Below are 26,678 nucleotides of genomic sequence, written 5' to 3' on the forward strand. Positions count from 1 at the left end.
GGTTCAAGAAACATTTGGACAATGCTCTTGGGCACATTGTGTGACTCTTGGGGTATTCTGTGCAGGGAATTAGGGTTGGGATTTGGGACTCGATGGTCCTTGAGGGTCCCTTCCAACTCTGCAATTCTGTCATTTTGTGGTGCTAATCCCCGCAAAGATAAGGACTGTGCTATGACAAGACACAAATGGAATCCGGGCAAACGACAGCTAGAGTCCCTCTGCTCGTTCCGACGGATGCACTAAAACTTGGGGGTGTTGACGCTCAGAGATAAGAGCCTTATCTCTGGGCCGCTCCCGCTCTCTCCGCCGGGGCTCTGTCCCCCTTGCCGCCTGCTCCCGAGCCCTCGCACCGGGGGCGGGCCGGGTGGCGGTGCCGGCGGTGCCGCCGGTCCCGCCGCACCCCGCGCTCCGTGAGGGAGAGGGAGGCCGCGCCGGGCCCGCCCCTGCCGCCGGGCCCCGCCCCGCCCGTCCCCGCGGCCTGCGGCGCTGCCCGGTGTGGCGGGGCCGTCTCTGCGGGCCGGAGCGCCGCGCCGGGTGAGCTCGCTGCCCCCTCGCCTGCAGCGGGGGCAGAGGGGAACGCGGCGGGGAATGGGCCGGGAGGGATGCGGGGCGTGCTGCTGGCAGAGGGGCGGCGGGGCCGCCGGTACGGCCCGGCTCGGTCCGCCCTCTCTTCCATTCCTTTCCCTCCCTTTTCCCCGCTTCCTCCGGTGCCGGAGCCGCCGCTTTTTCCGGGGAGGGCGCGGGTTTGTCCCCCTCGGTAGGCAGCCCGCTGCCCTGCTGGGGCGAGGGGGGGCAGGGAGAGGAAGAGGAAGAGGAGAAAGGAGGAGGAAGGCGGTCACGTGCCGGGAGGCGGACTGAGCAGGGCGGGGGTCCGTTTCTGGGAAGGGGATCCCTCTCCGGGGAGGGGGTGCGTGCGGCGCTCGGGAGATGCTCTGCGGGCAGGGCCGCCTCTCCCGCATGCCCAGCGCCTCTCCTGCCGGCGGACCTGGACCCGGTTTGCTTTTCTTCTCTCCATGCCATTCCAGCCCAGCAAATCCATCCTCAGGGAGGTACGGCGACCTGTCTGTCCTAATGGTAACAGTGTGAGCGAGCCGGGCCCTTTGACCCCCCGGCTCCCATCGCGGGAGAATGTTGTGCTGAGGGTTAATTTTGGCGTTGGGCTGAATTTAGGCAGGTTCGGAGAGGCACTGCCTGCGTTCAGCATCCGAATTTAAAGTGGGTCATACATTGCTGAAGTGCAGCGTTTTTAATCCGTGTTGAGGGTGACGCTGGTGCGTCTGCAGAGAGAGCAGGTTAAAGCCACAGCCTTCGGTCTCCACCAGCAGTTCCAAGTTACTCATTGATGGAGCGCTGACACCCAGCAGTTCCCAATTCACTGTGGTCAGGTGTCAGTAGACACAGTGGTCGACTTTAACGTGGGAAATATTCACCACAAATACTAAACTTGTTTGAAGAGGTTGTTTCTTTTTAAATTGTGTTAGTCCGCTTAAAGGGATAAGACCACCACTGTATTTTTGCACGACGATGTCAATACTTTTTGCTGTCCATATTTGTCATCTTGATTTATATAATATCTATGTATTATATATAGTGTGTTGAATATTAATTGCTATGAAAATTGTCATTCTGTGCAGTGTTTTGGAGTATTGTTAGTGAATTCAACATTGTGAGAAGACTCATTTCTATTTATAAGTCCGTAGTGGCGCTACTATTTTTAGTAGATGTTTTTCATCAGCTTTGCAGTTTTAAGTAGGCCAGATGCAGAGTGATTTGGGTTTTGTTTATTTGTTGATGGTGTTTAGGGCCAGTTACTTTGCGTAAAACGCACTAGTGATCCTCTTGTTGTGGCACAAATCCATAATTCTAAGTATTTTTTTTTTATTCATGTGTTAGACTTTTTCAGGATGAATGTTGCTTTCTATAGACTTGGTATGTTGAGAAAGATATATATGACCGTTGAAAAACACTGGAATTGATTAAATACTGAACTCAGTTCAGGTGGATTAGGCATTTGTTTTGGTGCATTTGAACTTGAGTGTGGTTGTCTGGACGCAATGTAGTCTAATTTTCATAAATTCTCAAGTGTTTAGCCATGATTTTTTCAAAATGAGTTTAGCACAATTGTTCTAGGCCTTCATTCATGAGAAGGAATGTATTTAGGCTTTACCATTTTAAACTTTGTCAGGGCATCCTAGCTAAATATACAGTTATTAAAACATATTTGTTAAAATGTTTTACAGGGCCAAACCTAATTTCTAGTAAGAATAACTATAGGATCTCACTCAGTGAATTCAGTCAGCATGAACAATATTACCAGTGATTTTGCAGAAGGTATTGATGACATGATAATGGTAAATTACACTTGTGATCAAAATCACAGCAGGGACTGTGATTTCTCATGGATAGGCAGCAGCATCCAGCAACTCAGATGAGTCATTTTGAAGGATCACAGATTTGTTGCTTGTTAAACATTCTCTAATTTAACTGTATGTGCTAATCATCTGTTCTTAATTTGGAATCGTTAGCAACCGTGTTAAAAGACAACTTGTACATTACCTCTCTGCCTTGCTGTCTTAAATTCAGCTAGGAGTAGAATAAAAATGAAAAGTTGGAAAAAGTAGTCTTAGAACCAAAAAGAACCAGCTGAAAATCTTCTAATGACATTATGCTCTTCATATAAAGTTCAGCTACTCAGTTATCAGCCTAAAATAGCATCACTTCAGGCATCAGGAGTTAATTTTCATCTTGCACTGACAGAAATATGGAGGTGTGTTAAAATAAGTATTTTCTCCTTAACGTTCAGATGTAGGTCTTTGCTAGAACTTGTTGCTGCTTGGTCTAGGTAATTGTTTCCTTATAACGTCCTTTAAGAGGAAAAGTAGAGCTAAAATGTAAAACCTGAAACTTCCTTTTGTTTTGAAGCACCCTCAACTGTAAAAGAGGACTTCAGAGTGAAAAAAATCTTACAAAAGTTTATCCCATTCTGAAATGTATGTCAGTTTCTTGAAATGCTGTTTTCTTTAAGAGCTCTGAAGAATTTTCAAGGGTTGTTTGCCTGGAATAAACTTTTGCACCATTTTGTGGAATAGTTCTTGAGGGAGTGACAGAATCCTGAATGTTTCTCACTAATACATAACATGCCTGAGCTATTTCAGGAAGAGTCCCACAGTTCTGTGCTAGCAAAAGAATAGCTTTTCTTGTCCGAGTAGTGTCTGGCTAGCAGCCTTGGGGCATATTTTTGTTGTTGATTTGGGAAAAAACAAACAGACAAGTAGGAGTAGTCAGTGTTGTAAACCAGTATCATGCTTGATGTTTGAGGCAATGTGAGGTGTTTGGCGTCTTTAAAAAATTGTGTTTTGTACTTAGAGAAATGGAGATGTGATGAAATAGGTGTGGTTTTGCTATCTAAATGATTTCTTTGGCCCACAGTCAACTCAAACTGAATGGATATTAAGCTCTTACTACTTATTTAGTGTTTAATGGAGAAAGTTTGCCATGACATCTTCATTTCTGTGAGCTGGTGTTGGGTAGGCTACAAAATCAGCTTCAGAGAGCATGTAACAGATGTGAAGAAGAGTTAGTACCAGATTCGTTGGAGGTTTTTTAACTGTCTTTCTCTTATTTTTGTACCAGTTCCCCTTTATGCCCACCTCTCCCTCCCTGCTCTTGCAAGAAATAATCTTCCCTCCCCTTCCCTCCCCTCCTCTTCTCTTTATTGCATGCAGATATTTCTTGTGACTGGAATGTGTATCTATACATACAACATATAAAAATACTGTATACATGCGTTAATACAGCTATGGGGAGCTGACTGTATTTAACCTTAAAATCCTGATGTAGTTTCAGGTCTTTGGCAAGATTAGCCCAGGATATTTAAACCAAAAGAAATGTTTATGTTATTTTCTTAATAAAATTATATTTTTATTAAGAAAATAACAATGATAACATGCACTGGATTCAGTTTTGTAGTTTGCAATGTTCAAGTATCTTCAGTGCAGCTGAGATCTGAGGCAGACCTTAGGAACATGTTGGGGTGCATCCTTTTTGTTCGTTTTAGTATTTTCTTAAAATAGGGTATCGTTGCATATTAGCTCAGTTGTTTAAAGCACAGTTCTAATAATGCCAGGGTGCAGGTTTGAGCCCTGTATGGGCCATTCATTCTGGTTTGAGCTCATTTTAAAAGTAAAAGTCTGGGATGTTCTCTTAAGAAGGAGTCCAGAGGGGAAGAGACTATGGAGATGAAAGGGAAGAAGGACAATGCTGATGCCAAATTTACAAGCTCTTTACTCTGCCGTTTTTCTCAGCTCTTGTAGAATAAAAAATGAAGTTGGAAAAGGACAATAGTGTTTTGCAGGACATGGCTCAGTAACAGGGATTCTTCTGCTGTAGGGAATACTAGTCCAAGGCTGGAGCACTTTGATTTGACTTTCTGAACCTAGGAGTTTCATTCTTGGGATGTAGAAAGGTGACACTGCTATTTCTTCAGATGCTCTACTAACCTGAAAATGTATTTCCTCTTTTTTGTTTCTCTTTTTCACCTTCTTTCAATGGCCTAAGAAAAACAATACTCTGTACAAATGTGTGCAATTGCCCTGTGACTTTTGCTAGGTCACCATTGGAGCATAGGAAATTGGGGAAATATTTTTCTCAAGGAAGCTGGTGGTTTATTGTTTTGGTTTTGTTTCTAAAGGGACAAATTACTTATGGTAAGAGCTGCTATTTCAGGATAGATCAGAGCTACTCTAGTTCTGAAAACTCAGATAAAGCCAAACTCTTTGTAAGGAGCTCTCTGCTGTATGCTGGTAAATCTTGCCCTGCTCCTCCAGTGGGACACCTTCCCAGTCTTTAAATGTGTTACATATTTGTAACTTGTAATTCCTGCTGTGTTGCCTAATTGAAAAGCTAGAGTATTGCCAAAGCACTCTACAGTATCTTCTGCTTATGTTTGGGGAATTTTGTGGGTGTGCATCAGTTTGAATTTTTCAGTCTGACTTTGATTAAAGTGTCTGGCCCAGGTTTGGGATGTTTTTTTTGGTTTTTTTTTTTTTATCCCTTCATGTTCACGGAGGAATATTTGTTTTGGACAGATCAGTGCTTCAAACAGTGTTTTTAAAGGCATTGAAGCATTAAAATATTTCTGAGGCAATAATGTGTTACAGTAGAGACAGAATGATTGCAGCTTGAAAGGGATTTAAGTCTCCTTCAGGAACAGGAGCAGTGGCTATCAGAGGTCACTAGTAATGTATCCACTGCAAGCGGATTTCAGGAAAATTAGTTCTTGCACTTATATAAACAGAAGAGGGACAGCATATGTCAGCAGAGTGGGTTTCATTCATTTATAGTGGAAAAATGTAAAAAATGTGTCCAGGTAGGCTTTGGAGACAGTCTCCAGCTCTTTGGGATTTTTTCCTCCCCCTGATTTATAGTCAGCATTACTTCATAGGTATTGGTTTTATCTGTGTTGGCTCTTAATTAGGGTGTGTGCTGATACTGTCAGAAAACACACTGAGAATATTCTGCTAATACTCCTGCAGGTTAATACAGTTTCATACCAGAAACTCTCAGTTTATTTGACTTCCAATATAGAGTCTTTACAGAGAATTCTATGTTCTGTCCATGGTGTTGGCTAGAGCAATTTGTCTATGCCTAGATAAAGAATGAAGTTGAGCTTCATGATGGTGCCAGAGCAAACAATGGTTTGAGACCATTTTCCTTTAGGTATGTTAAAATTGTCTGAAACTGTCTTTAAGTATAACTTAAATATTTGAATGTTAGTGTTACAATACCAATAACTGTATTAAGCTCTGTTCTTGTGAGAAATTTTTGGTTTTATCCTTGTAGTGTGCTCCTACAGAATAGCAGGTAGCGTAAGCAGCAATGTCAGCCCTTTTATCAGAAAATATATCAGATAAAGAACTGGCATGTTTCATTTGTCTCCCAATGAAGAAAATTTTTAGCAAGGAAATGTTTTTGTTTGTTTGTTTTTGGTAGGGTTTTTTGTTTGGTTTTGGGTTTTTTGGTTTTTGGTTTTTTTTTCTTAGGAGTGAAAATTGCTGCTCTTGGTGTCGGCTTTTCAGTAAAAAACTACGCTGTAGTTTTCACAGTACTTAAGCATCTTGGCCGCTATATTGGCCATGTCATCCTATTTTACTCATTGGAAAGAAGAAGTATTTTCAGATTATTTTTTTAAATTCACAGAAAAGCTGTTTAAGGTGGGAATTTTTGGGCCATGTGTAGGGTTGTCTGGACACATATGCTAAGTATTCTAGGTGTTCAGTATGTTTCAACAGCTATTGTGACACAATGTTACATTGTGTGCCTAGTTACTTGATGCAAAGGTTGACTTCTCTGATATTTTAAAGTTAGCATTTCCTTTTCCAAATGGCCTCCATGTGGCACTTTAAGTTTTGATTTTGCCGAGCTGCTGATAGCCTTTGATCAAGCCTTTATTTTTTTTCTTTTTTAATCACGTCTTTTATCTCTTCTCAGTTAAATTTTGCGGTGTGGTTTTTTTCTTGGAAAGAAAAACGAATCATATATAGTGCTGTTGCTCATGTATGCTGCAGTAATATAGTAAACAAAAATAATTTAAACCACAGACAATAAACTGGAAGAATAGGGGTAGAATAATGATAGAAAAGAGAAGTAGCATTCTGATGTAGCATCTTTAAGATATGTGCAAAATTGACACATGCAGTGTGTGCCATCTGCTTCTGTCAGTATGAATGAAAATAGTGACATTAATTGTAAATGTAGCTTGAAATCATGGGCAAGCTCTTGCCATGTATTGCTAAAGTCTTTAGTAGACTTTGGGGGCAGGGAAGGACTGCAGTCCTAAGCTTGAAAATATTGATTCTTGATTTACTTTTTTTAGCTTGATTTACTTTTCATTTATTATACTTATTATACTAGTTTAAACTATTAATAAGTATAGAATCTGTATTTCACTAGAAAGTTTGAGCGTTTAATTAAATTAAGTTTGAGAGTTTTAAGTTTAGAAGCTTGAGTTACGGACATAATGATTAAGTGTTAAAAAAAAAAAAAAGGCAAAACACACCTTTAATTTAAATAGATACAAACTTTGGGGGCTTTCTTTCCAGGAAAAATATGCTGCTGTTGTCTATGACTTTGAATAGGTCAGCATAGAAAACTTACTTAGCTAAATATTTTACTAGTAGTTGAGTGAATATATGCAGTTATGAAGGAAACAGAAAGGCCTCATTAAAATCTTACATTTTTTGAAATCAGGGGAAATGAGAAGAAGGTATATCACAAATATACTAATGTGGATTCTTATTTCAGAAGTTTTATTTCCCTCTTAAATGTTTTTAAACTTCAATAAGCTTGTAGATTCTGTCATTTCACCTGCCTCATAGATGAAGGAAAGGTGGTAAATATAGTTTTCCTGGATTTTATTAAGGCATTTGATACTTTACCTCCCAGCATCCTTCTGGACAAGTCTGACTGTGAATTGAGCAGGTAGATGGTTGCTGGAAGAGCTGGCTGAAGGGCAGGGCTCAAAGGGTTGTAGAGAGTGGGGCTACACCTGGCTGAAGACCAGTCACCAGTGGTGTTCCTCAGGGCTCAATACTGAGGCCAATTGTCTTCAAAGTTTTTATCAGTGATCTGGAGGCAGGAGTCAAATGCACTGTCAGCAAGTTTGCTGATGATGCTAAAGTGGGAGGTGCTGTTGACACTCTCAAGGGACAAGGGGCCTTGCAGAGGGATGTGGATGTACTGGAGTGCTGAACAATCATCAGTAGCATGAAACTGAACAAGAACAAATGCTGCACTCTGCACCTGCGTTAGAGCATACCTTCCACAAAGTACAAATTTCAAGAGTAGCTGGGGAGCAGCACCACATAAATGGATCTGGGATGCTGGCTGACAGCAGGCTCAAAGTCAGCAGTGGCAAACCTTCAAATACAGCACAACCAGCTGGTCAAAAGGAGTGATCTTGCCACTCTATTTAGCACTGCTGCAACTTCATTTTGAGTACTTTGTGCATTTCTGGGCCCCAAAATTTAAAAGGGATGTGAGGTCCTTAAATGTGTGCAAAAGGAGGACACTGAAGCTGGTTGAAGAGCTGGAAGTAATGCCCTGTGAGAAGCACCTGAAGACACAAGGTTAATCTAGTTTGGAGAGAAGGAGGCTGAGGGGTGACCACACTGTTCTTTGCAGCTTTCTGAGGTGGTGGAGAGGGAAGTTGCTGATCTCTTCTCAGTAGTGCCCAATACCGGGCCATGTGGGAATGGCTGAAAGCTGCATCCATCAGTACAGGTTCAGACTTGACAGGAGGAAACATTTCTTTACCAAGAGTGTTGTTGAACCATGGAAGAGTTTTCTTTGTGAAAGGGGTTGATGCCCCAAGCCTGACAGTATTTAAGAGGCATTTGAGTATTGCCCCTAATGCCGTACTTAAACTTTTGGTTAGCCCTGAAGTGGTCTGGCAGTTGGATAAGGTGACTGTTTTCTGTCCCTTTCAACTGAACACTCTATTCTATTCTGCACTCGTGATGAGTCAAATAACAACCAGACTGTTATTTGCCTGAAATGCCAGGGATTTTTTTAGCTTTGAAAACACTTCCAAAAACATATAACACAAGAGATATACGGGAAACAAGATTTTATTTTTCTGACTCTTTCAGGGCAGATGTTCACTAGCATTATTGCAATGTGCAGGTGTAGCCAGGAGCAGGTTTATGCAATCTTCAGTTTAGCTTGAAAACCATCACTTGAAGTCTGGCAAAGGAAAGTCAGAGAGCTACAGAACATTGTAAATTCCCTACATCTTGTGGAGAGCTATTTGCTGGTGGGACTGTGTGGGGAAACCAGATTTCTGTCTCACTCATGCGTCTCTTGTGGCAAGGAGTTAATGGCACAGTTTGTATCCAACACAATTGCTATGATCTCCACCTCTCCAGGCAAGTTTGCCCATAGAGTTTCTTGGAATATTCTGAACTATGGGCTGTTTATCTTCCTGGTGAGTGTCCTTCACCCAGGCTCTCTCTGGAGAGAATGAACAAGATAGTCTATAAACATCATTCCATCACAGCACATATTTTGTTTGACTAAACATCCTTCCTGAGCCCTTCCATATAGAATAACCCAAACAATGGAACTGCCTGGAGCTAAAAGAAGTGGTGCCAGGTGAACCCAGTTTCCTTCAAATCAGAGACCCAGACACTGGGTCAAGCCACAGATGTCAAGCTGTCTTGAAAATGTGTTACTGATATTGTAAAAACATTCTAAAAATTATCTAACCAGACACAGGAAAGTTGATAACTGGCTGATGCACAAAGAATGCTCTTTCTAGGAAAAAACAACTCAGAAGTTTTAGGAATGTGATTTTCACTCTTATTTGATAATGAATTTTTTTCCAGCTAAATTTGCATTTTGGCTTTCAAAAACTCAAACCCCAGACATCCTCACACCCAGTTTATAATTATTTTTTCCTCTGTTTTAAAATTATTTTGGTTTTTAAAAAGCACAGTAACCATGCCCATAGAACAATAACAATGTCATGTATCACTTTGGATGTAAAAACTCAAGTAATGTGGCAGCATGAATTTAGGCCAAGCAGTGCCTGCTTCCTGAATAACAAGAATAAGATTCAGTAATAGTCACATGCAAAAGAATTGTGTGGTGTTTTCAAAAGTGTGACACATCTCACTGACAAACATACCTTTTTTGCTTTCCTAAACTTGTTCCACCACTGAGTTTCTTGGCCAGGAACGCATGAAAAGCACTCCTGTGCCTGCCTGGTGCTTGTGTTGCCCACGTGGAGTGCTGAAAAGTGGCACTCCAAGCACGGGCTGTTTTGTACAAGCAAGAACCCCTGGAGAAATGGAGCCAAGGGAAGAGCAGAACTCACTCACCCTGCAAACTTGTGGTAGGCAAGAGAGATGGGGCATGATTGGTGCTTTGGAAGTGCAAGGGAGGAGAAATGTTGTTGCTGGTAGTGCTGAGATGGGAAGGAAAGTGGCTTGCCAAATCGCCATCCAGCACTAAAAGGGAAGTGCTGCTTTTTAATAGTCCTCACATGCCTGTAAGACAGCTAAGAAGAATTTAAGATTTTTTTGTGCACCCACCTGAAACCATCTGAGAATGCTGGTGTGATGAAAAGACTGATTATGTCATTCAGGTACAAAGGAACTTCTTATTTTAATTAATGAGAGAAACTATGGGAACCAGTCTTTAGCCCATACTTGGTGATTAATGAGTTTGCAGAGCTGTTGCAATGAGTGCAAAAAGCTGCCAAGCTATGTCTGTTCAGTTAAAGAATCACAACATTTTGATGCCAGTTTAATGTAATGAGAGAGGTCCAGCCATGTGTCCAAATGTGGATCTGATGGATCAGCAGGCAGAGCAAGACTAGGGACAAATTCCCTTACTGTGAGTATCCCCTGTCTAGAGGGCTTTGAGGAAAAAAAAATCTGTCAGTAGTAAGGATTTCAGGGTACATGGCATTTATAAGCTGAATGTGATGTTTTGAGTCATGCTTGAAAACAAACTGGTAGCCAATGCATTTTAAAACCATGCTTTTCTCTTTGCAAAGGGCCCCACAAGGCAAATGGATGCTGAACTAGCACATTCTGAAACAATTCGCTCTGGCTGTACTAATTGCATTGCCATCCTGTGCTGTATCTAGCAGTAATCCAGACTGGAAGTAACAACTTCCTATAAAATTTGCACTGAGTTCCTCATCAAAATAAAATAAACATTTTAGCCAATGTAGATGGAATTTGTTTTTTTAGTTTCAGATGTTACGTACCTTTTTTTTTTTCTTTTTATTCTGAAATATAACCATTGATGGCCTGATGTGAGGTTTAGATCTCATCCCAGATATTTTCCTATGGGCTGCTGTTACATAGCAGGGCACTTTAGTGTGAGGGTTTTCAGTACAAAGCAAGTATTGTTTACAGCACTGTAGTGCTGTGATTCTGCTCACGCCCTCGGGTTCAGGTGCCCAAAGTTGAGTGCAGTGCTCAAGGCACCTGACCAAACACACACCACTTATGTCTCCCTCCTCTACAGCCCTTTGCCAGTCATGTTTCAGGCAGCTGCTGTAGAAACAAAGGAGGAAGATACAAAGGAGCATTGTACTTGTCCACCCCTGCCTGGTGCTTTAGATTCCCTAAAGGCTCTTCTATGTTACTTGACCTGACATTGACCCTCCCTGGCTGGCCTTTGTCTTCCTCAGCTGTGATGTGTGTGCTCTAGCAGCTCCCCACACCACCTTTACTGTTCCCCTGTGTCGTTGTATCCTCCCTTGTGTTTGCCTAGTGGTGTGTTACAGACGCCCTGTTGAGCTTTGACTGACTGTGTTCTTGTAGTTTTGGAGTTGAAATGCTGTTGAAAGACAGGAGTGGGAAGAATTTCTCTATCTCTTGCCTTTTACTTAAAGATAATCCACCCAGGAGGAGGCAAAGTTTTGTTCTTGAATTTCAAAAAGCTATTCCCCCAGTGTTATAAAAAGTTGTCTGATGTGGTTTGTACTGCAGGATGTATAGCTTAATCATCTGAGCAGTTTGCATAATATTAAATTTTCTGTGTGTTTCCATGAAACTTTTGTGACCTTCTGAGTCCTCCCTTTCTAGAAGCCTTAATTGGACAAATGTTCTCATGGAGGATTTAAGTGAATCGTGCATCAAACTGCCCCAGTTTTATAGAAAATTCAGCCTGAAAAGTCTTTCAAAAGCTTTGTAGTCAGAAGAGACTTAGGGTAATTACATTACCTTTAACCACTACTTACACACTCTTTTTTAATGGAGACACTGTCTGGCAATGTAAGTTGCTATAGCAGCTGAATTTACAGAGCAAATAGCAGTGTATATGTATATGCTTTATAGAATGATTATTACACTATTCAAGGATTTTAATGGACTTTTCATCTTTTGTTTGTGTCAGTTCTGGATGTGCTATTAACTAACACTGCTATTTTTAAAGAATTGTATGTGAAAATTCCTTTGTCTTCCTATTTATTGAGAGCATTTAAGTCAGCATTGAAAATCTTAAAGGATGCACAGCATCATGCTTTTTATTCATTCTATTCAATGATCTCCCTCTAACAGCATGGAGAAATGACCCTTTAAATCTAGACAGTGCTCCCTTACTTCAAACAGCCTAATTGAACATCAATTCTCTTGCTTCACAAATCCTCTGAGAAATGAAGAGGAGCTTGATAGTGTGTTGAAACCATTTCAAGGGCCTACTTGCCTAATTCTCTTAGTCATCAGTTTAGCAAAAAGAGAACTGACATTGTAAGATTAAAATACTTCTTGGAATTATGGGGATTTGTTGACTAATGTGGTTTGGTTTTGTTTGTTTGTTTAGAAATCCTTCCTGTATGGATCAGCCTTCTAGTGATGGTGAAACTGGGAGAAGACCACTCTAAGCAAACACAGGATGATTCGGGTCCCAGCTGATGCAGAAAATGCTCACAGTAGCAGTGTGGAATCTTGTCCTTCCTTGCGGGATGTCCACTCCATCAACCCCACACAGCTAATGTCAAGGATTGAGTCATATGAAGGCAGGGAGAAGAAAGGCATATCAGATGTCAGAAGGACTTTCTGTTTGTTTGTTACATTTGATCTCTTATTCATAACCTTATTGTGGATAATAGAATTGAATGTGAGTTGTCTTTTCAGTACCTACCCTTAGATGGTATATTAAGGTTTTATTCACTTCAGAGATGGTTGATAAGTTGCTCCTTTCTAGCCAAAATTAGGTTATTTGTATCTGTTTATATTTAAGCAGCTTATTTAAGCTTCCATGAACACAGTACCTACTCAACTGTATCTACTTTTATTTGTTAAGTTATGTGTTTATCTTCTTATTATGAAACCTTTAGATGTTCCTGTAGTCTATGAACCATGCTGAAAAAAACATTGGAAATCCAGTGTAGGCTTCAGGCATCAAACAGAAGTGTTACTGTACATCTTTGAATTTAGCAAGAAGTGTGAATTTTAATCATATTCAAAACTCTGCCTTCTGAGTAACTTTAAGTCAGTGATATTTCACTGAGGTGTTAGTCCCTGAAAAGATTTCTAATGGCCGAAACTTTTCTTTTGTTGTATTTTCTTTGATGTAAATGTGGTGTGTCATGCCTTATGGGTGGCAGGGTGCATTTAAACAACATAAACTCCCACAGTTGCCACCTTTTAACCTCCAGCATTTGTAATCTGGAAAATGAGGTTGTTCTAAAATTTCCAGAAAGCGACAGGATAGCTCATTTGTTGTTACTTCATAAGTAGCATCCTAGTTTTTGAGCTGGATTTTAACCTGTAATCTATTTTGCATTTAAGAAAGGACACACTAAGGAGCTATCCCTTTTCTAGAAAGAAAGATCTGGAGTAAATATTTTTACCAGCATTTCTTTACTAGATAAATAACCTTGGTTATTGATTTACATCATGAAGCTTCAGGAGCTGACTGTTCAGTAGTTCATTGATACAGTAAAAAATACTCATTCTGATTAAATTCGAGAAAGAAAATTTTGCTTGCCTGCAAATGTAATTTTGGGACTAGACTTTCTGTTTCTCTCTAGGTGGAAAAGTGGTTGTAGCATAGTGTTCTGATGCAGTTCTTTTTTTAGGCCAGTTTCTCAACAGCTTGTACGACTAAGAGGAACAGAGTGGGTTTATATCTCTTGTTGAGGTTTCAGAGTACAGATTTGCACGAGTGCTCTCAGAATATTGAAGATTCTGAATAGAAAATGCTACCAACTCACGATATCATGGTGTTTTGTTTTGAATGCTACAGTATCAAGGGACCTCAAGATCACAGTAGTTTTCTTTCTAAAAAGCTGTATTTTCAGGACAACATGTTATGAACTGGTGTCCCATACTGCCACATATCAGCAAGAATAAAAACCAGGTTTTTGTTATTACAAGTTAAAGATATTAGAAGCTAAAATTTGACATCTGGGATCTGGCACGTGCTTAGGTTTTTTGTTCTGTTTTTCTTTGAATTGCTTTGTTTGCTGGGAAGTCAAATAGCAGTGTGTTAGGACCCTGTGTTATTGGTACATAAGTAATGGGTCAGAAATGCTATGAGACTTCCTGTAAACATTGTTTTCACCTTGTTGCCGTTACCCAGTTTCCTTGGGTGTAGTATAGCTTATTGTTAAATGCTTCAGGGAGTAGCTCCATGGCATTTTGAGCAAAAATCAAGGCTTCCATGGTTCTCTGTTTATCCTTATTTTAACATGGTGCTCACGCAGCCACATAGTGATGAACAGCTTGGAGTGAGGGAAGCTGATCTTCCTTATTTGTGCTGGAAACAGATAATCACACTTGATGCTGTAGAGCAACGAAGGGAAAACTGCATTTTGAAAGTAGCTATTTGTTAGGTAGCCATAGAGGGGAGGGAGAGTAGAAGAAATAGAAGAAATTCAGAGTTGGAGTGCCTAGTGTCAGGAAAACACTGCCCAGCAGTGTAGCTGGAAAAGTATGGAAGTGTGTAGACTGCATTGCTTTGAGATAGTGAGCATATGTTGTTGGTGTGCTTTGGTAGCTTCTTTCCTTAAAAATATTACAGCAGTCAAACTCAATATTAAATCTTTCTGTTGGTTTTGTTCTACATAACTATTTCATGCAGTGCTTAATGATGGAATTTCATATTAAAAACAGTAGGAGATGGGCGCTGAGGTTTTTCATTTACAACTAAGATAGATACTCCTTCTCGTTCTCTGAACCAATACACCTTAAATTATTTACTTACAAGGCCAGTTTGAACAGTAGAATCCTTCCACTGGAAAAAAACATAGTGGCTAAGGAAGATGCAATTTTGAATCTCATCAGCAAATGGAAGAATTAAATTTGAATGTTGGTTATTTGTATGAGATTATTCTAATAGTTGCAGCTTCTGCTTTTTTTACTCTGGATCTTTTGGCTCAGCTCTCTTAGCAAATTGTGTGAGGGCTGATAAGGAAGAGATCTGAAGTATGAATTCAGTTTCTGTTCTGTTTCCTTTTTGCTAACATGTGACTAACTAGAACTGGCTTATGGTTGGCTTTTTGATCAGCTATTTTGATCCTCCTTAAAAGAGGTAAAACACTTTGTGAGTTTGTTTAACAGTCCTTAACATTTAATCAGTTATTCCTCCCTCAATAACTTGTTTGCTTTTGTTTTGGGACAGCCTGAAATGTTGCTTGCCTATGCCAGATCATAATCCTAAATGTTTTCACTTCCAAAAGTCTATGTAATCCTGATAAACAAAAAACAACAGTAGTCTTGACCTTATCATTCTTGGCAAGCAACTATTCTGTATTTAGTTTCATGATCTTTTTGTAGATCAGCAGGGAATTATTAGTTTTACTCTTCATATTTGTGTGTATTTTGTTTTCTGAAGCTTTGTGTGTTGTTGTTCCTTTGTAGGTAAAAGGAGGCATTGAGACTACCTTAGAGAAAGAAGTCCTACATTATGACTACTCTTCTTCATACTTTGATATATTTGTAAGTGTTCTTAAAAAAAGAAAAAGGAGCAGCAAAAGTATAGTTTTTCCATTCCTCCTTCCACAGTTATTTCCTAGTTGTAGTCTTGTGAAAGGGTTGGTCTTTTCTTGATAATTTAAACCAGAAGGGCCAAGTTTCACCCATCTAGGGGTTGCCCAATCCTGCTCTGGCAGCAGGCTCATTGAGTCTGTGGATAGAAATGCTTAGAGCCAATCTATTTGCATCTTTAGCTTTGGGGTGTATGGAAAAGCAGATGGCAAAGGCAGTCAAGAATGTGATGTGACATAAGGTAATTCATTAAGAGGACAAGACCCATAGCCCTCCACTCTAAAATCATTTTGCTTAAACTGACGTTTTTGTCCTTCATTGGGCATAAGGTGGCTGCAATGAGGAGAGATTTGTGCCTAGGTTGGCCTGCACAGGGCAGGTTTTTCAGAGTTCTGTGTTTTAATTCAAGCAGTAAAAAGAGATGACATGATGATGCTCTCTTGCTATGTATAAGTACCTTAGGCACATAAGAGGAAATCTATTGCATTAGGAAGTTTCTTTCTTTAAGCAAAGCTGTAGCTCTGTAGCTGCAATGCATTTTGCACTACAGAGCCCAAGTAAAAGCTTTTTCTTTACAGTTCTTCTAAAGGGCAAGATTGTTAATTCTACCAGATCTTCTTTTCCTTGCAAAGATGACTTGGTTTGGTATCAGTCATTTTGTACTGATGACCATATCCAGAATCTCTCTTTGAAACTGGTGTAAAAACCCATCCTTACTTCTGCATTGGACATTTGCTGTGTCAAATGAACGTACATACTAGATTGAAAAATTTTATAAGCTAGCAAAATATGCTTCTTCTCCCTTTTCCATTTTTTAGCTGGCAGGGTCTCCATGATATACCATGCTGCAGAAGGCCGAAAATGTTATCTGTAACTATTGATGCTCTGGAAATTACTTTATCCTGTAGGTGAACCAAGGGTTAAGAACATGTAATGCAAAATAATAAGCTTTTATTCCCTGGGAAGGGACTAAACTTTGTATTTTGCAAAATTGTTTGTGGGTTTTTACAGGATTTCCTCTGTTTCTGCTGCACATTTGTGTAAGATTAAATGAGTTTATCATACCTTAGGCCATGGCTGTCTTTGATTTCTCTTCATTTTTAAGCATTTGTTTCACACTTTATCTCCAACTTGTTTTAAAAGATGTGTTGAGAATAAAAAAATCTACTGTCAAAAAATAAACAGGGAAATTGAAGCTTGGGATCCCTGATTCAGAGATCTCATCTCATCTCATCTATTGATTTAATTTTCTGGCCTACAAATACCATAACTTTCCTTTCTCTACTTGCAAATAGAATGACTTGCTATTGTGGGCAGCTACATAAAGAAAAATTGATTGTTGCAATGTTACTATTTCATGAAAGACTAGAAGTATACTAGCATGCTGCTAAGATCAGTGAGATGCACAGTGATGTGCAAGGTATTTGCTGGATTAACTGCATCCAGCTGTTAATCTGGATTAACATAACAATTTAGATTCCAGTCAGGTGAAGTGATCATGAAGACACTTTGTATAGCTTTCTTATGTTTCTAACTTATTAGTGGAATGGTGCATGCTTGCACATTTGAGCCTGTCTAGGCAGGTGGATGTTGCCATTTGCTTTATAAATGGGAAATTACCTTCTATTTCTGTTTTATAAGGACATATTCAGATTTGGTTCTTGGTAACAGAACTTAGACTGTCCTAAGTTTCTTTGTAAGTAGTTAGTATTTTTTGTGAGCTGAGAATGTTGTGGTTCTTCTGTGTTCTGAATTAACCAACCAATATTTTTTCCTCTCTCTATAGCTACTGGCAGTCTTTCGGTTTAAGGTGTTAATACTTGCATATGCAATGTGCAGACTGCGCCATTGGTGGGCAATAGCTGTGAGTAGTGGCCAAGCATAATGGAGTTTTTCCTAGAATGGATCAAGCAGACAAAATTTTAGATGCTGCTTGTATGTTAAGAATCATCTTGATGGTGTATATATAAAAATTTGTTGCACAGTAGCAAATTAAAAACTTATTTTCTGGGAGATTTTCAGCCTAAAGTCAAGATTTTAATAGAACAGTATGTGTGGTTCTTATTAGGTATCACATTAATACAAATTGAAGGTTTATTTTTAATCCAGTATGGATAACTGCTTGTTACCTCTGAAACTTGCTAATCAATGTTGGAAATATACTTGCATTTGTAATAGTGAACCTTCTTTGAAAACAAGAATGTGCATTCTTGTGCCAGAGATCCAGATGTCCATTAAGCCCCACATTCACTAAAAGGTTTTAGGTACCATCCATTGAACACTAGCAGCTATATTACTTCATGTTCCAATACAAAAGGTTGAATATGCATCCCTTCTTAAAAACAAAGTTCTCAAGAACTGTAGGCAACCACAGTGGATTGGAGCCAGTATCTTTAATGCAGCTGTATGCTGTGGCTGACAAAGAATGCAAAATTTGGTGAAAAATTCATGTTTCCACCAATTAATACAATAGGTGTATTGCTGGCTTAGTGCTTTGTAAATCAGACTCTTTTTTCCCCTTACACTGTGGTAGGTGCATGTAGAGAATGTTCATGTGTAACTTTCTTCAAGTGAGTAGCATGCAGTTTACTTAGTACTCTGAGACTAAATGTCATGATTTTTATAGATTGTGTTACTAGCATGGCACAATCACATACATAGTGGCAGCTGCTGTTCTGATTGTGCTTATATTTAAATGCATGCCTCTTTAAAGTCCTTGCTCTTAGTTGTCTAGCTTTAGAGTATTTCTTAATCCTCCAGCTTGATGCCTGTGTTTGTGAGGTGGTGAGAGTGAACCCACCCTCATGATTTTAGATACATAAAGCTTCACTGAAGGTTTTGCCAAAGCCTTGAATCTTAACATCCTACCTGTGATTAACAGAAGTTGGTTCTGCTGTTTTTTAAAGAATTGCTGAACCCAAATGCACTAGAACATATAGAAGCATTGCTTATGTGAACAGTATTTGTTCACTGTTTTTTCAGATTTTGGGGGTTTTTAGGATATTTTAACCATTATGCTGATTTTTTTAAAATATATCAGGGAGTATCAAGCCTTCAAAAATTTTTTTTTTTCAAAATACCACTTCATTAATTAAAATATTTATTCCAATTTACTTCCACAAAGATGTTTTGTTGTTTGAAATGGATATTTTGGTCTGGATGGTAGTGAAAAGCATGTGGAACAACTGCTGTTTGCTTTTTTCCCAAATACATAAATAGTTGGGGTTTTTCTAAGGGACTTGATGAATAATCTACATTTTCTTCATTGTACAGTATGATCACAATTGACATACTCAGGCAGTTTAGATTGTACAAAATGCTATGTGGAAATCAATGTTTGGAGGTGTTTGTATTAAAAGTTACCTTTTATAAGGTTATTTTAACAACACTCTAAGTTAATTGTATCATGCTTGTTACATTTTATTAATCTATGTGATCTTTCTGTTTTCAGTAAATATTTAAAGTTGCAATTAATAGATAATGGCAGAAATAAGAAGCTAAATCCATTCATTAGTTTATCTGTTCTGTCTCTTTCAGTTTACAACAGCAGTGACCAGTGCCTTTTTATTAGCAAAAGTAATTATTTCACAGGTATATATTCTAATCAAATGTTTGTTTTACTTTGTTTTCTTAAAAGCAAGATTCTTTAGAGTAATTTTTGTAATGTTTTCTTTCTTTCTAGCTGTTCTCACAGGGTGCTTTTGGCTATGTGCTCCCCATTATATCATTCATACTTGCCTGGATTGAAACTTGGTTCCTGGACTTCAAAGTGTTACCACAAGAAGCTGAAGAAGAAAATAGTAAGCTTGTGTTATTTTCCTTCAGTCACTGCAGTTGGCAACACTTGATCCCATGTTAATTGGCAGAAGATTGCTTCTTTCAGCTTCTCAAAATTTGAAGAGCTGTGGAAAAAATTAAATCAAATGGCATGATTTTTTCCTCTTTGGAAAAGGGGAACATATGCCTTCAAAGAAGTGAGGTGTTAATTAATTTAGGGAGGCAAAGTTAAAAGTCAGAAGGGCCAGATGAGCTGTTAGTCAGGCACTTGGCAATGTGTTTAATTTTGTATGCTTGAGGTATGAAAATTTAACTAAGTTGGACTTGTAAAACCTTATTTTCTGGATAATGCATAAAGTGTCTGACTCCTCTTATAGGAAGAGTAGACACAATAACTAATTCAATGTCACTAACTCTTCTTTTGAGGTGGAAAGGGGAAAGCAAAGAAGTGTTGTGGAGAGTCTGTTTCATGCACAGGCAGAATGAGACCAGAACAAGTATGAATTTCAATCTTTGAGATGAGGCAACAGGTCATCTGACACTCAATATATTCAACTAAATGGAGGAAATCCACTGTTTCAGTTGAAAGAGAATACTGCCTGAGTGGTGAGGGAAAGAAAGCTTGCAGATGCTTGTGAGTTTCAATAGCAGAAGAGTAATTATGCAGGCAACTTCTTATTTATTCATCATTACCTGAAATGCAGTCTGAAATTCAGTTGGAACAGCATGTTTATCTGTTAGGTAAATCAAAAAACTTTGAATGGGCATGGATGCCTCCATTTTTATGTGCTCTGAGTGCAGTCTTTCTGCTTTGATTGCTTCCCTCTTCTTTTTCACTGGTCTGAGAAAGAAGTTGGTTGAATGACAGCAGTGGGGTTTACCTGGAGAAAAAGAAACTTCGAGTAACTTTTTTTTATCTTGTAAGGGGATGATACAGGAAATACAGCTGCATCACAGTGTTATCTTAATAAGATAAGAAATCTAACCAGTTTGGAGACTTTTGCATTTTTTCATATTAAATATTCACAAACAAAATATTCTATACATATATATGCAAATAGTTCATGAAGGCTGCAGAAACTGAATATGTTGAGACAGGTAGGTGAAAGCAAGCCATTAGTGAAGGGTCATAGTGGCAAAGAGAGAAAATTTTTTTGGTTCTGCATGGTACCTCACTGATCATTAAAAATATATTTCAGAAGTTTTACTTAGCCAGTGGGCATTGATGAATTTACATATGGCAACCTAATCATGTAATCACACATGGTAGAAGGAAAAATTCCTTAATTCACATGTGCAATATCTCTGTTTTGCTAATGTATGTCACCTTAGCTGTAAACATTTAAATAGAAAACATAAGTGTCAAATTAATTGTTGATGCTTTTTAAAAAGATATTTATTTAAAGAAGTATCTAGTTAGGAGTGCTAATATAATATATCAGTCTTCAAGATTCTTCATCAGTATTTGATCTATAAGATTTTATTTGTTAGCATTGAGGAATTATTTGCTGCTGGTTTTTTTTTTTTCTTTTAGGATTTTTGATAGCACAGGATGCTTCAGAACGAGCAGCTCTTCTTCACCCAGGAGTCCTCTCTGACGGGCAGTTCTATTCTCCTCCTGAGTCTGTAGCAGGTAATTACATTGGCTTAGTGACAGATTTTTCATATTCACTTTACACTCCCGCACATTTCATGCTCTTCAAGAGGGGAAGGGGAAAAATATTTTTTTGTTTTTAAATGAAAACTGTCTTTTTTGTTCAGTAATTCAGTTTAGTTACTGTCTACCAGATGAGTTACAAGACATGTGATTAGTGTATAAGTCATAATTAAGTCATATTCTGACTAAAAGCAAGGTAAGTCTGAAATAAAATAGCCCCACAACTGAAAGGAGGCAGTTATGGTTTGCTTCTACCATCGGTGATCCTTGTGGGTCCAATGTAAGATCTTCTGTGACTCTGTGATCTCTTCTCTGCCAGCAATAGCATTTATGCAGCAATGCACAATTTAATCCAGCCTAAATTTGGAGCTTTATACTGTCTTAGGATAGATAATGAATCTGAAACTGCTATAAGGCAAACTGAAATTTCAATCACAGCTTTTTCTTTTTTCATAATAAATAGAAAAAAGCTTTCTCTCAATAAAAAGGTTCACCTGTCTGGGTAAATCAGTGAGTAATGTTAACTACATCTTAACTCTGCATATAATTTGCTTTGTCAAGTTGAGGTATGAGTTGATTAAATCAAAAATAAATGTAAATCCTGCAAGATTCAAGAATGTGTCTCGAGCATTTGAAGGAAATAAGTAATTTCTTAATGGATCGAATCAATTTGAGTTACCTGAGAATGCAGTGGGGAACCCCAACTCCTGTATCAATCTTTTTCCCCTAAAATGTAAACCTCTTTTGCAAAGCTGTGCTGTATAATGCAATATAATTTAAATAATATCTGCTAGTTGCTACAGGTAAGTTTGCCTCTCTTGCAGTATAGAGTTGGTGATATTTTTCATTTTAATGTCTGTCTCTGGTTTCTCTCTGCTGAGCATCTTGGCTTAGTGAATGACTTCGAGCTCCATCTAGGGGTCGTTGAGCATTAGTGTCGAGTATAACCAGTGATTCAAAGTGAAAATGGATTTTAGCTAAAACTGTGGGTCTGCTTTGAGGATAATGAAAGTATTGTACTGGACTCAGCTGTTCAGCTGGGTTTTGTGGGGTTTTTTAAGCAACAGAATACACAGTGTGAGAGGAAGTGCAAGTGAAGCTAGCATGTTTTTCTAGACATTGTGGCTGGGTCAGTGTTGCTTGTGCAGTGAGATGTTGTGTTTCAGCATGCATGTATTGACTGTAGGTGTGCCATTAGTTTCAGCTTGTTCAATGGGATTCAGTAACAGCTCAGGTGCTTTCTGCAGGTCTGCCCTGACTGCCAAGTTTATTTTAAGCACCCTTTATGGGTATGAGACACAAAAGAAACAGTCAAAATATTATATTTGAACTAACAGGCGCTGGTAGTCACAGAGTGAAATTGCTGGATAATGTAGAGTAAAAATAGCTCATAATTAAATTTTTTCTTCAAAAATCTGCATTTCTTTCTGAGAAGACAAACTATGGATTGTTGTAAGAGCAATTTTTGGTCACATTGCCATACATATCGAATTGACAAATATTTAGAGATAAACTATCCCCTGTGATTGTGCAGCGGGAAGTAAACCTCTCTGCTGATATGGCAACATTTTTTTAAAACAAATCTTTGCTTTTAAGAGGTGGAATGTAAAATAGAACTGTTGGAATTTTCAGCATATTTGTCACTTTTTGTGTTTCTTGAAGCCACACATGTCCTGGGACATGCCCTGGAGCCACTTCTTTATTATGGGGTGACCCTTCATCTTTGACATTGGTTACTTGGTAACCAAGTCTATGCTGGAGGTTGCAAGTGGAAAATCAGCCTGGAAAGAGTAAATTTATTCAGTTTCTGTAAAATTTGAGCTTCAAAACGCAGCTGGTGTGCTATTCCAAGTCATGAAAGACATTCAGACTAATTTGTCCAAAAAAAAAAAAAAGAAAAGCTTAACACTACTGTGTCCTTTAACTTCTTTCAACTGATCTACAGCATTCTTGTCTTGCTTTTCAGGTTCTGATGAAGATTCTGAAGAAAAACAAGACAGTGAAAAACCAATTGTATAGCAAATAAGAAAAAGCAGGTAAGTTCCTTTGTCATGGTTTGAGCCTGGCGCAATGCCAGTGCTTCCATGAGAATACCTCTTTTCCTGGTATCTACTGTGAGATGTGATCAGAGACAGAGCAGAGCAGGCACTAAATTAAGATTGAAAGAAAAAAACTTTATTAACCTAAAACTACAAGGAAAAACACACAGAACACAGGCTGAAAACCTTCCAAATTTCTTCCTCCTCCCCCCACCAAATTTCCTAATTCCATTTCCACCCTTTAGATAATCAATTCTCAATTCCTCGAGAAGAGAGGAGTCCCTCTTGCACCACAGACTTCACTCAGGAAACAGTCAAAACTTCTTGTGTTTTTGTGTCACGTGTGGCACTGCTCAGAGAACATTTTGCCATTGTGACCTCTTCCTTCCATGTCCAGTGCTCTCACCACTGCACATGGACCAGAGCTGCTTCTAGGGTTTTTCCCTTTAAGGATGCTTTGTCCAGTTCCAAAAAGAGCACAGTCTCTCTCCTTTTGGGACACCTGTCCCCCACAAATTTCACCCCCTGGGGCTGAGGGGTCTCTTGAACAGAGATCATCTTCCTCTTCTTCTTCTCTGAAGACGGAGGGCACCACCACCACCCTCCTCACCCGTCGTCTCTGTTCACACACTTTCACATCACTGCACTCTCCTGGCTCTGAGCCATTGCCTTCCCCTAGAATGCAGTCTCTGTGTCACAGGAACTCAAGGGTTCTGTCATGGCTATTTCAAGAAAAAGTCCAGCCAAAGGCCACTCCATCATCTCCTCCCAGCTAGGATTCTTCTCAACTTCTCTCAATCTCATCAACTCCAGGAGGAATCAGCATTTGCAAGGTTTCCATCATCCCAAGAAGGGTTAAAAGTCCCAGGCTCTGCCGGTTTGGTTCATGAACTCCCACGGCTGGCTGCCCTGCTGGGCACCCCCCCCTTCTCCTTCACGCCAGCTGCGCATTCACAGGCACAGGCTGCTCTCTCTCTCTTCCTCGGGGGGGGGGGGAATGGGGGATGGCTGCCCAAAGCCCTCGCAGTGCTTCTCTACGCTTCGGCCCAGGCCTGGCCTACCTCCCTCCGGCCGCATGGCTCCCCTCCCCCCGCCCAGCTCGGAGCCGGGCAGGGGAAGGTCTGCTCTTTTCCAGGACCGGAACCCAAAAGGAACTTCCCCTGGGAGTTCACAGATTTTAACCCCCAGTGTTCTCAGAGGTGTATCCATGCCCTCAGTGGATAAACCAAGTGCCAATATTAAAATTTGAACACCGATTGGCGTGACCACACCATCCCAAAAAACTTCATTTCCTCTCAAACCACGACAGTGTAGAACCTGAATATTCCTAAAGATATGCTTTTTCTTCTTAGTTCCTTTCCAAACAAATTAAATGGTTTGTTAACTCTTAAGAGTTCATAATTTTTCAACTCAGTCTGTCTCTCATAGCAGCCTTCAAGAAGGAAAATCCTGCAAAGCTCTTGAGACCCTAGAGTCAGGCTCCTTTGCATTTTTTTTTTTCTCTCCTTGAAAGGACAGTAGTAGACCAGATATGTAAAAACTCCTATTTTGGCAGCAAAGAGATACCCTTCTTTGGTGATGAAAGCAGAAGAATGCTTGGAGATTTTCTTTGGTTTAAATCTAGGACAAGTATGCCTGAAGATTTCATGGGCAAATCTGATTTGCTATTTCCCCTCCTGTTTAATACTACAAATGGGTTACACTGGAGCAGCTTTATCTTGAAATTTTTGTAGTGTACTTTGTTTAAATATGAGATTACTTTCTTATTTTGGAAATTACTTAATTTACTTCTGGAATTATCGTGCCTCATGTTTTCACTTCACCACTCACAGCAAAGCTTAAGCTGGGGGAGGTATTAAATGTTCTTGAGAAGTTGAAACTTCTGATTTGAAGCCTTCTAGTGCTCACCTGGAAGAGTGGATGACCTTTTCTTTTCAGCCTACCTGTTTACAGTATCTGTTTTCTTTACTCCCATCTTCATGCAGCCTGACTTGTGTGATCTGTTGCAGAAAGAAAATCTCTACAGGAAGTTGTTGGGGTTTGGAAACTGGTAACAGAGTCTGTGGCTGATTTGCTGGCAGAGCTGCTGACAGGAGAGTTTACTCGTTAAAAAGTAAAGGGAACGGTTCCCATGTACTGTAATACCTCATGAAGATGTACCATGTTGACATATGTATATTAGGTTGCCTCCCAGGTGGTATGAAAGTATTTGTCCACAATGTATTTTATTATTCAGTGATTCCTGAAGTTGATCTTCTAATGACTAGGTAATTACTGGACAGTGTTGTCTTGTGTACCTGATCAAGAGACTGGTAATATAATGAAGTAAAACTTCTCTGTGGTGGAAGTATATTTAATAATTGTTGGGTCTCACTAGATAAAATTATTTTATGTTATTGCTGTTTGTCATTAGTTTATGTTTACTTTTTCTTAACTCCATGCATTTTCTTTTTTTTTTAATGGACATGTTCACTTTCTAAAATAAAAATGTTAAAACATGAGTAAGGCACTGTGATATTTCATTGCTTTGTCATTGGAAAAATCTATATTTACCATTCCTGTATATGTGGGGCAATAAGGACTCCAGTTTGCATAGATTTTGTGCAAAATGCATTATAGTACTGTTTGGTACTCCCTACATGGCCTGTTGGGAGGCCATGTTAGTGGTAGTGGCACATCACTTCTTTGTTGCATTGGCTTCAGTATGCTCTTCCTGAAGTTCTCTTCTGTAATTGCTGAATGAAAATAGAAGCCAGGACCCAAGTTTATCCCTTACATTGCTTCAGATAGCCAAGATCTGTTTCAGAGGATGCAGGTAAGAATAAACTATTAGAAGAAAGAGAAATTCAAACCCTGTCATTTAACAATGTTGGAATGTTCCTAACAAGAATCTGGAGTATCTCTTATGAGGAGAGACTGCAGGAGCTGGGCCTGTTGAGTCCTAAAGACTGAGAAGGAATCTCATTAATGCAGATAAATATCTCTTGGGCAGCTGCCAAGAGGATGGTGCCAGACTCTTCTTGGTGGTGCCCAGAGACCAGACAAGGAGCAGTGACTGTAACCTAAAACACCCAAAGTGTCACCTCAACAGGAGGAAGAACTTAATTGTATTGAGGGTGGCAGAGCACTGAACAGCTGCCCGGGGAGTTCATGGAGTCTCCCTCTCTGGAGACATCCCAGCCCCACCTGGATGAATTCCTGTGTCACCTGCTCCAGGTGACCCTGCCTTGGCAGGGGGGTTGGACCAGATGATCTCCAGATGTCCAATCCAACAATTCTGTGATTAAATTCAGTGAGAAAAACACAGCTGGGATAGGAGGTCAAAGGTTCCATTAAACCTATGAACTTAATCTAGGTGCACAACCTATTACTTTACTTGAACATTTTCTTCATTCTGCAATATGAAATTCCTCTGCATATCTAAGAAATTCAACCTTTTCTCAGAGCCTGCTCCCTCCTGTTCAGTACTTGGAAAAAAGGGAATTAATACAGTAACTGCAAAGCAGACCAAGTCATATTGCACTGGTGACAGAAAATCCTTGGGGTGGGGGGGTATTTTCTTACACCAGACATGAACAGTTATACTTGGCAGATGTCAGGTAAAGATTTTGCAAGCCTCTCCTAAATAAGCATCTTTCTTCCTGAATGTATGGCTTGGATGCTCTCCATAGTGAGTTAACTGAGATGCCATGTTTTCAT

At 39.5% G+C, this 26,678-nt stretch overlaps 1 protein-coding gene across 7 annotated transcripts; it reads left to right on the top strand.

Annotated features, from left to right (window-relative positions):
• Positions 1-442: 442 nt before the first annotated feature.
• On the top strand, positions 443-25,480 carry STARD3NL (STARD3 N-terminal like). 7 transcript variants are annotated; one of them, XM_059848952.1, is made up of 9 exons: positions 443-534; positions 12,337-12,633; positions 15,381-15,458; positions 17,293-17,370; positions 19,044-19,097; positions 19,189-19,306; positions 20,818-20,916; positions 22,907-22,976; positions 24,989-25,480. In XM_059848952.1, the coding sequence occupies exons 2-8, from the start codon at positions 12,409-12,411 to the stop codon at positions 22,957-22,959; spliced, it is 705 nt and encodes a 234-aa protein (XP_059704935.1). In that variant the 5' UTR covers positions 443-534; positions 12,337-12,408; the 3' UTR covers positions 22,960-22,976; positions 24,989-25,480. The 7 variants fall into 7 exon arrangements, with proteins under 7 accessions (XP_059704935.1, XP_059704959.1, XP_059704968.1 ...); XM_059848961.1 differs by lacking the exon at positions 443-534 and adding an exon at positions 894-1,049 and having other exon boundaries at positions 23,680-25,480; XM_059848968.1 differs by lacking the exon at positions 443-534 and adding an exon at positions 894-1,049 and having other exon boundaries at positions 24,965-25,480.
• Positions 25,481-26,678: the final 1,198 nt, after the last annotated feature.

Source organism: Haemorhous mexicanus, chromosome 1 (assembly GCF_027477595.1).
Source record: "Haemorhous mexicanus isolate bHaeMex1 chromosome 1, bHaeMex1.pri, whole genome shotgun sequence".
In the NCBI taxonomy this organism is placed as follows: Eukaryota; Metazoa; Chordata; class Aves; order Passeriformes; family Fringillidae; genus Haemorhous; species Haemorhous mexicanus.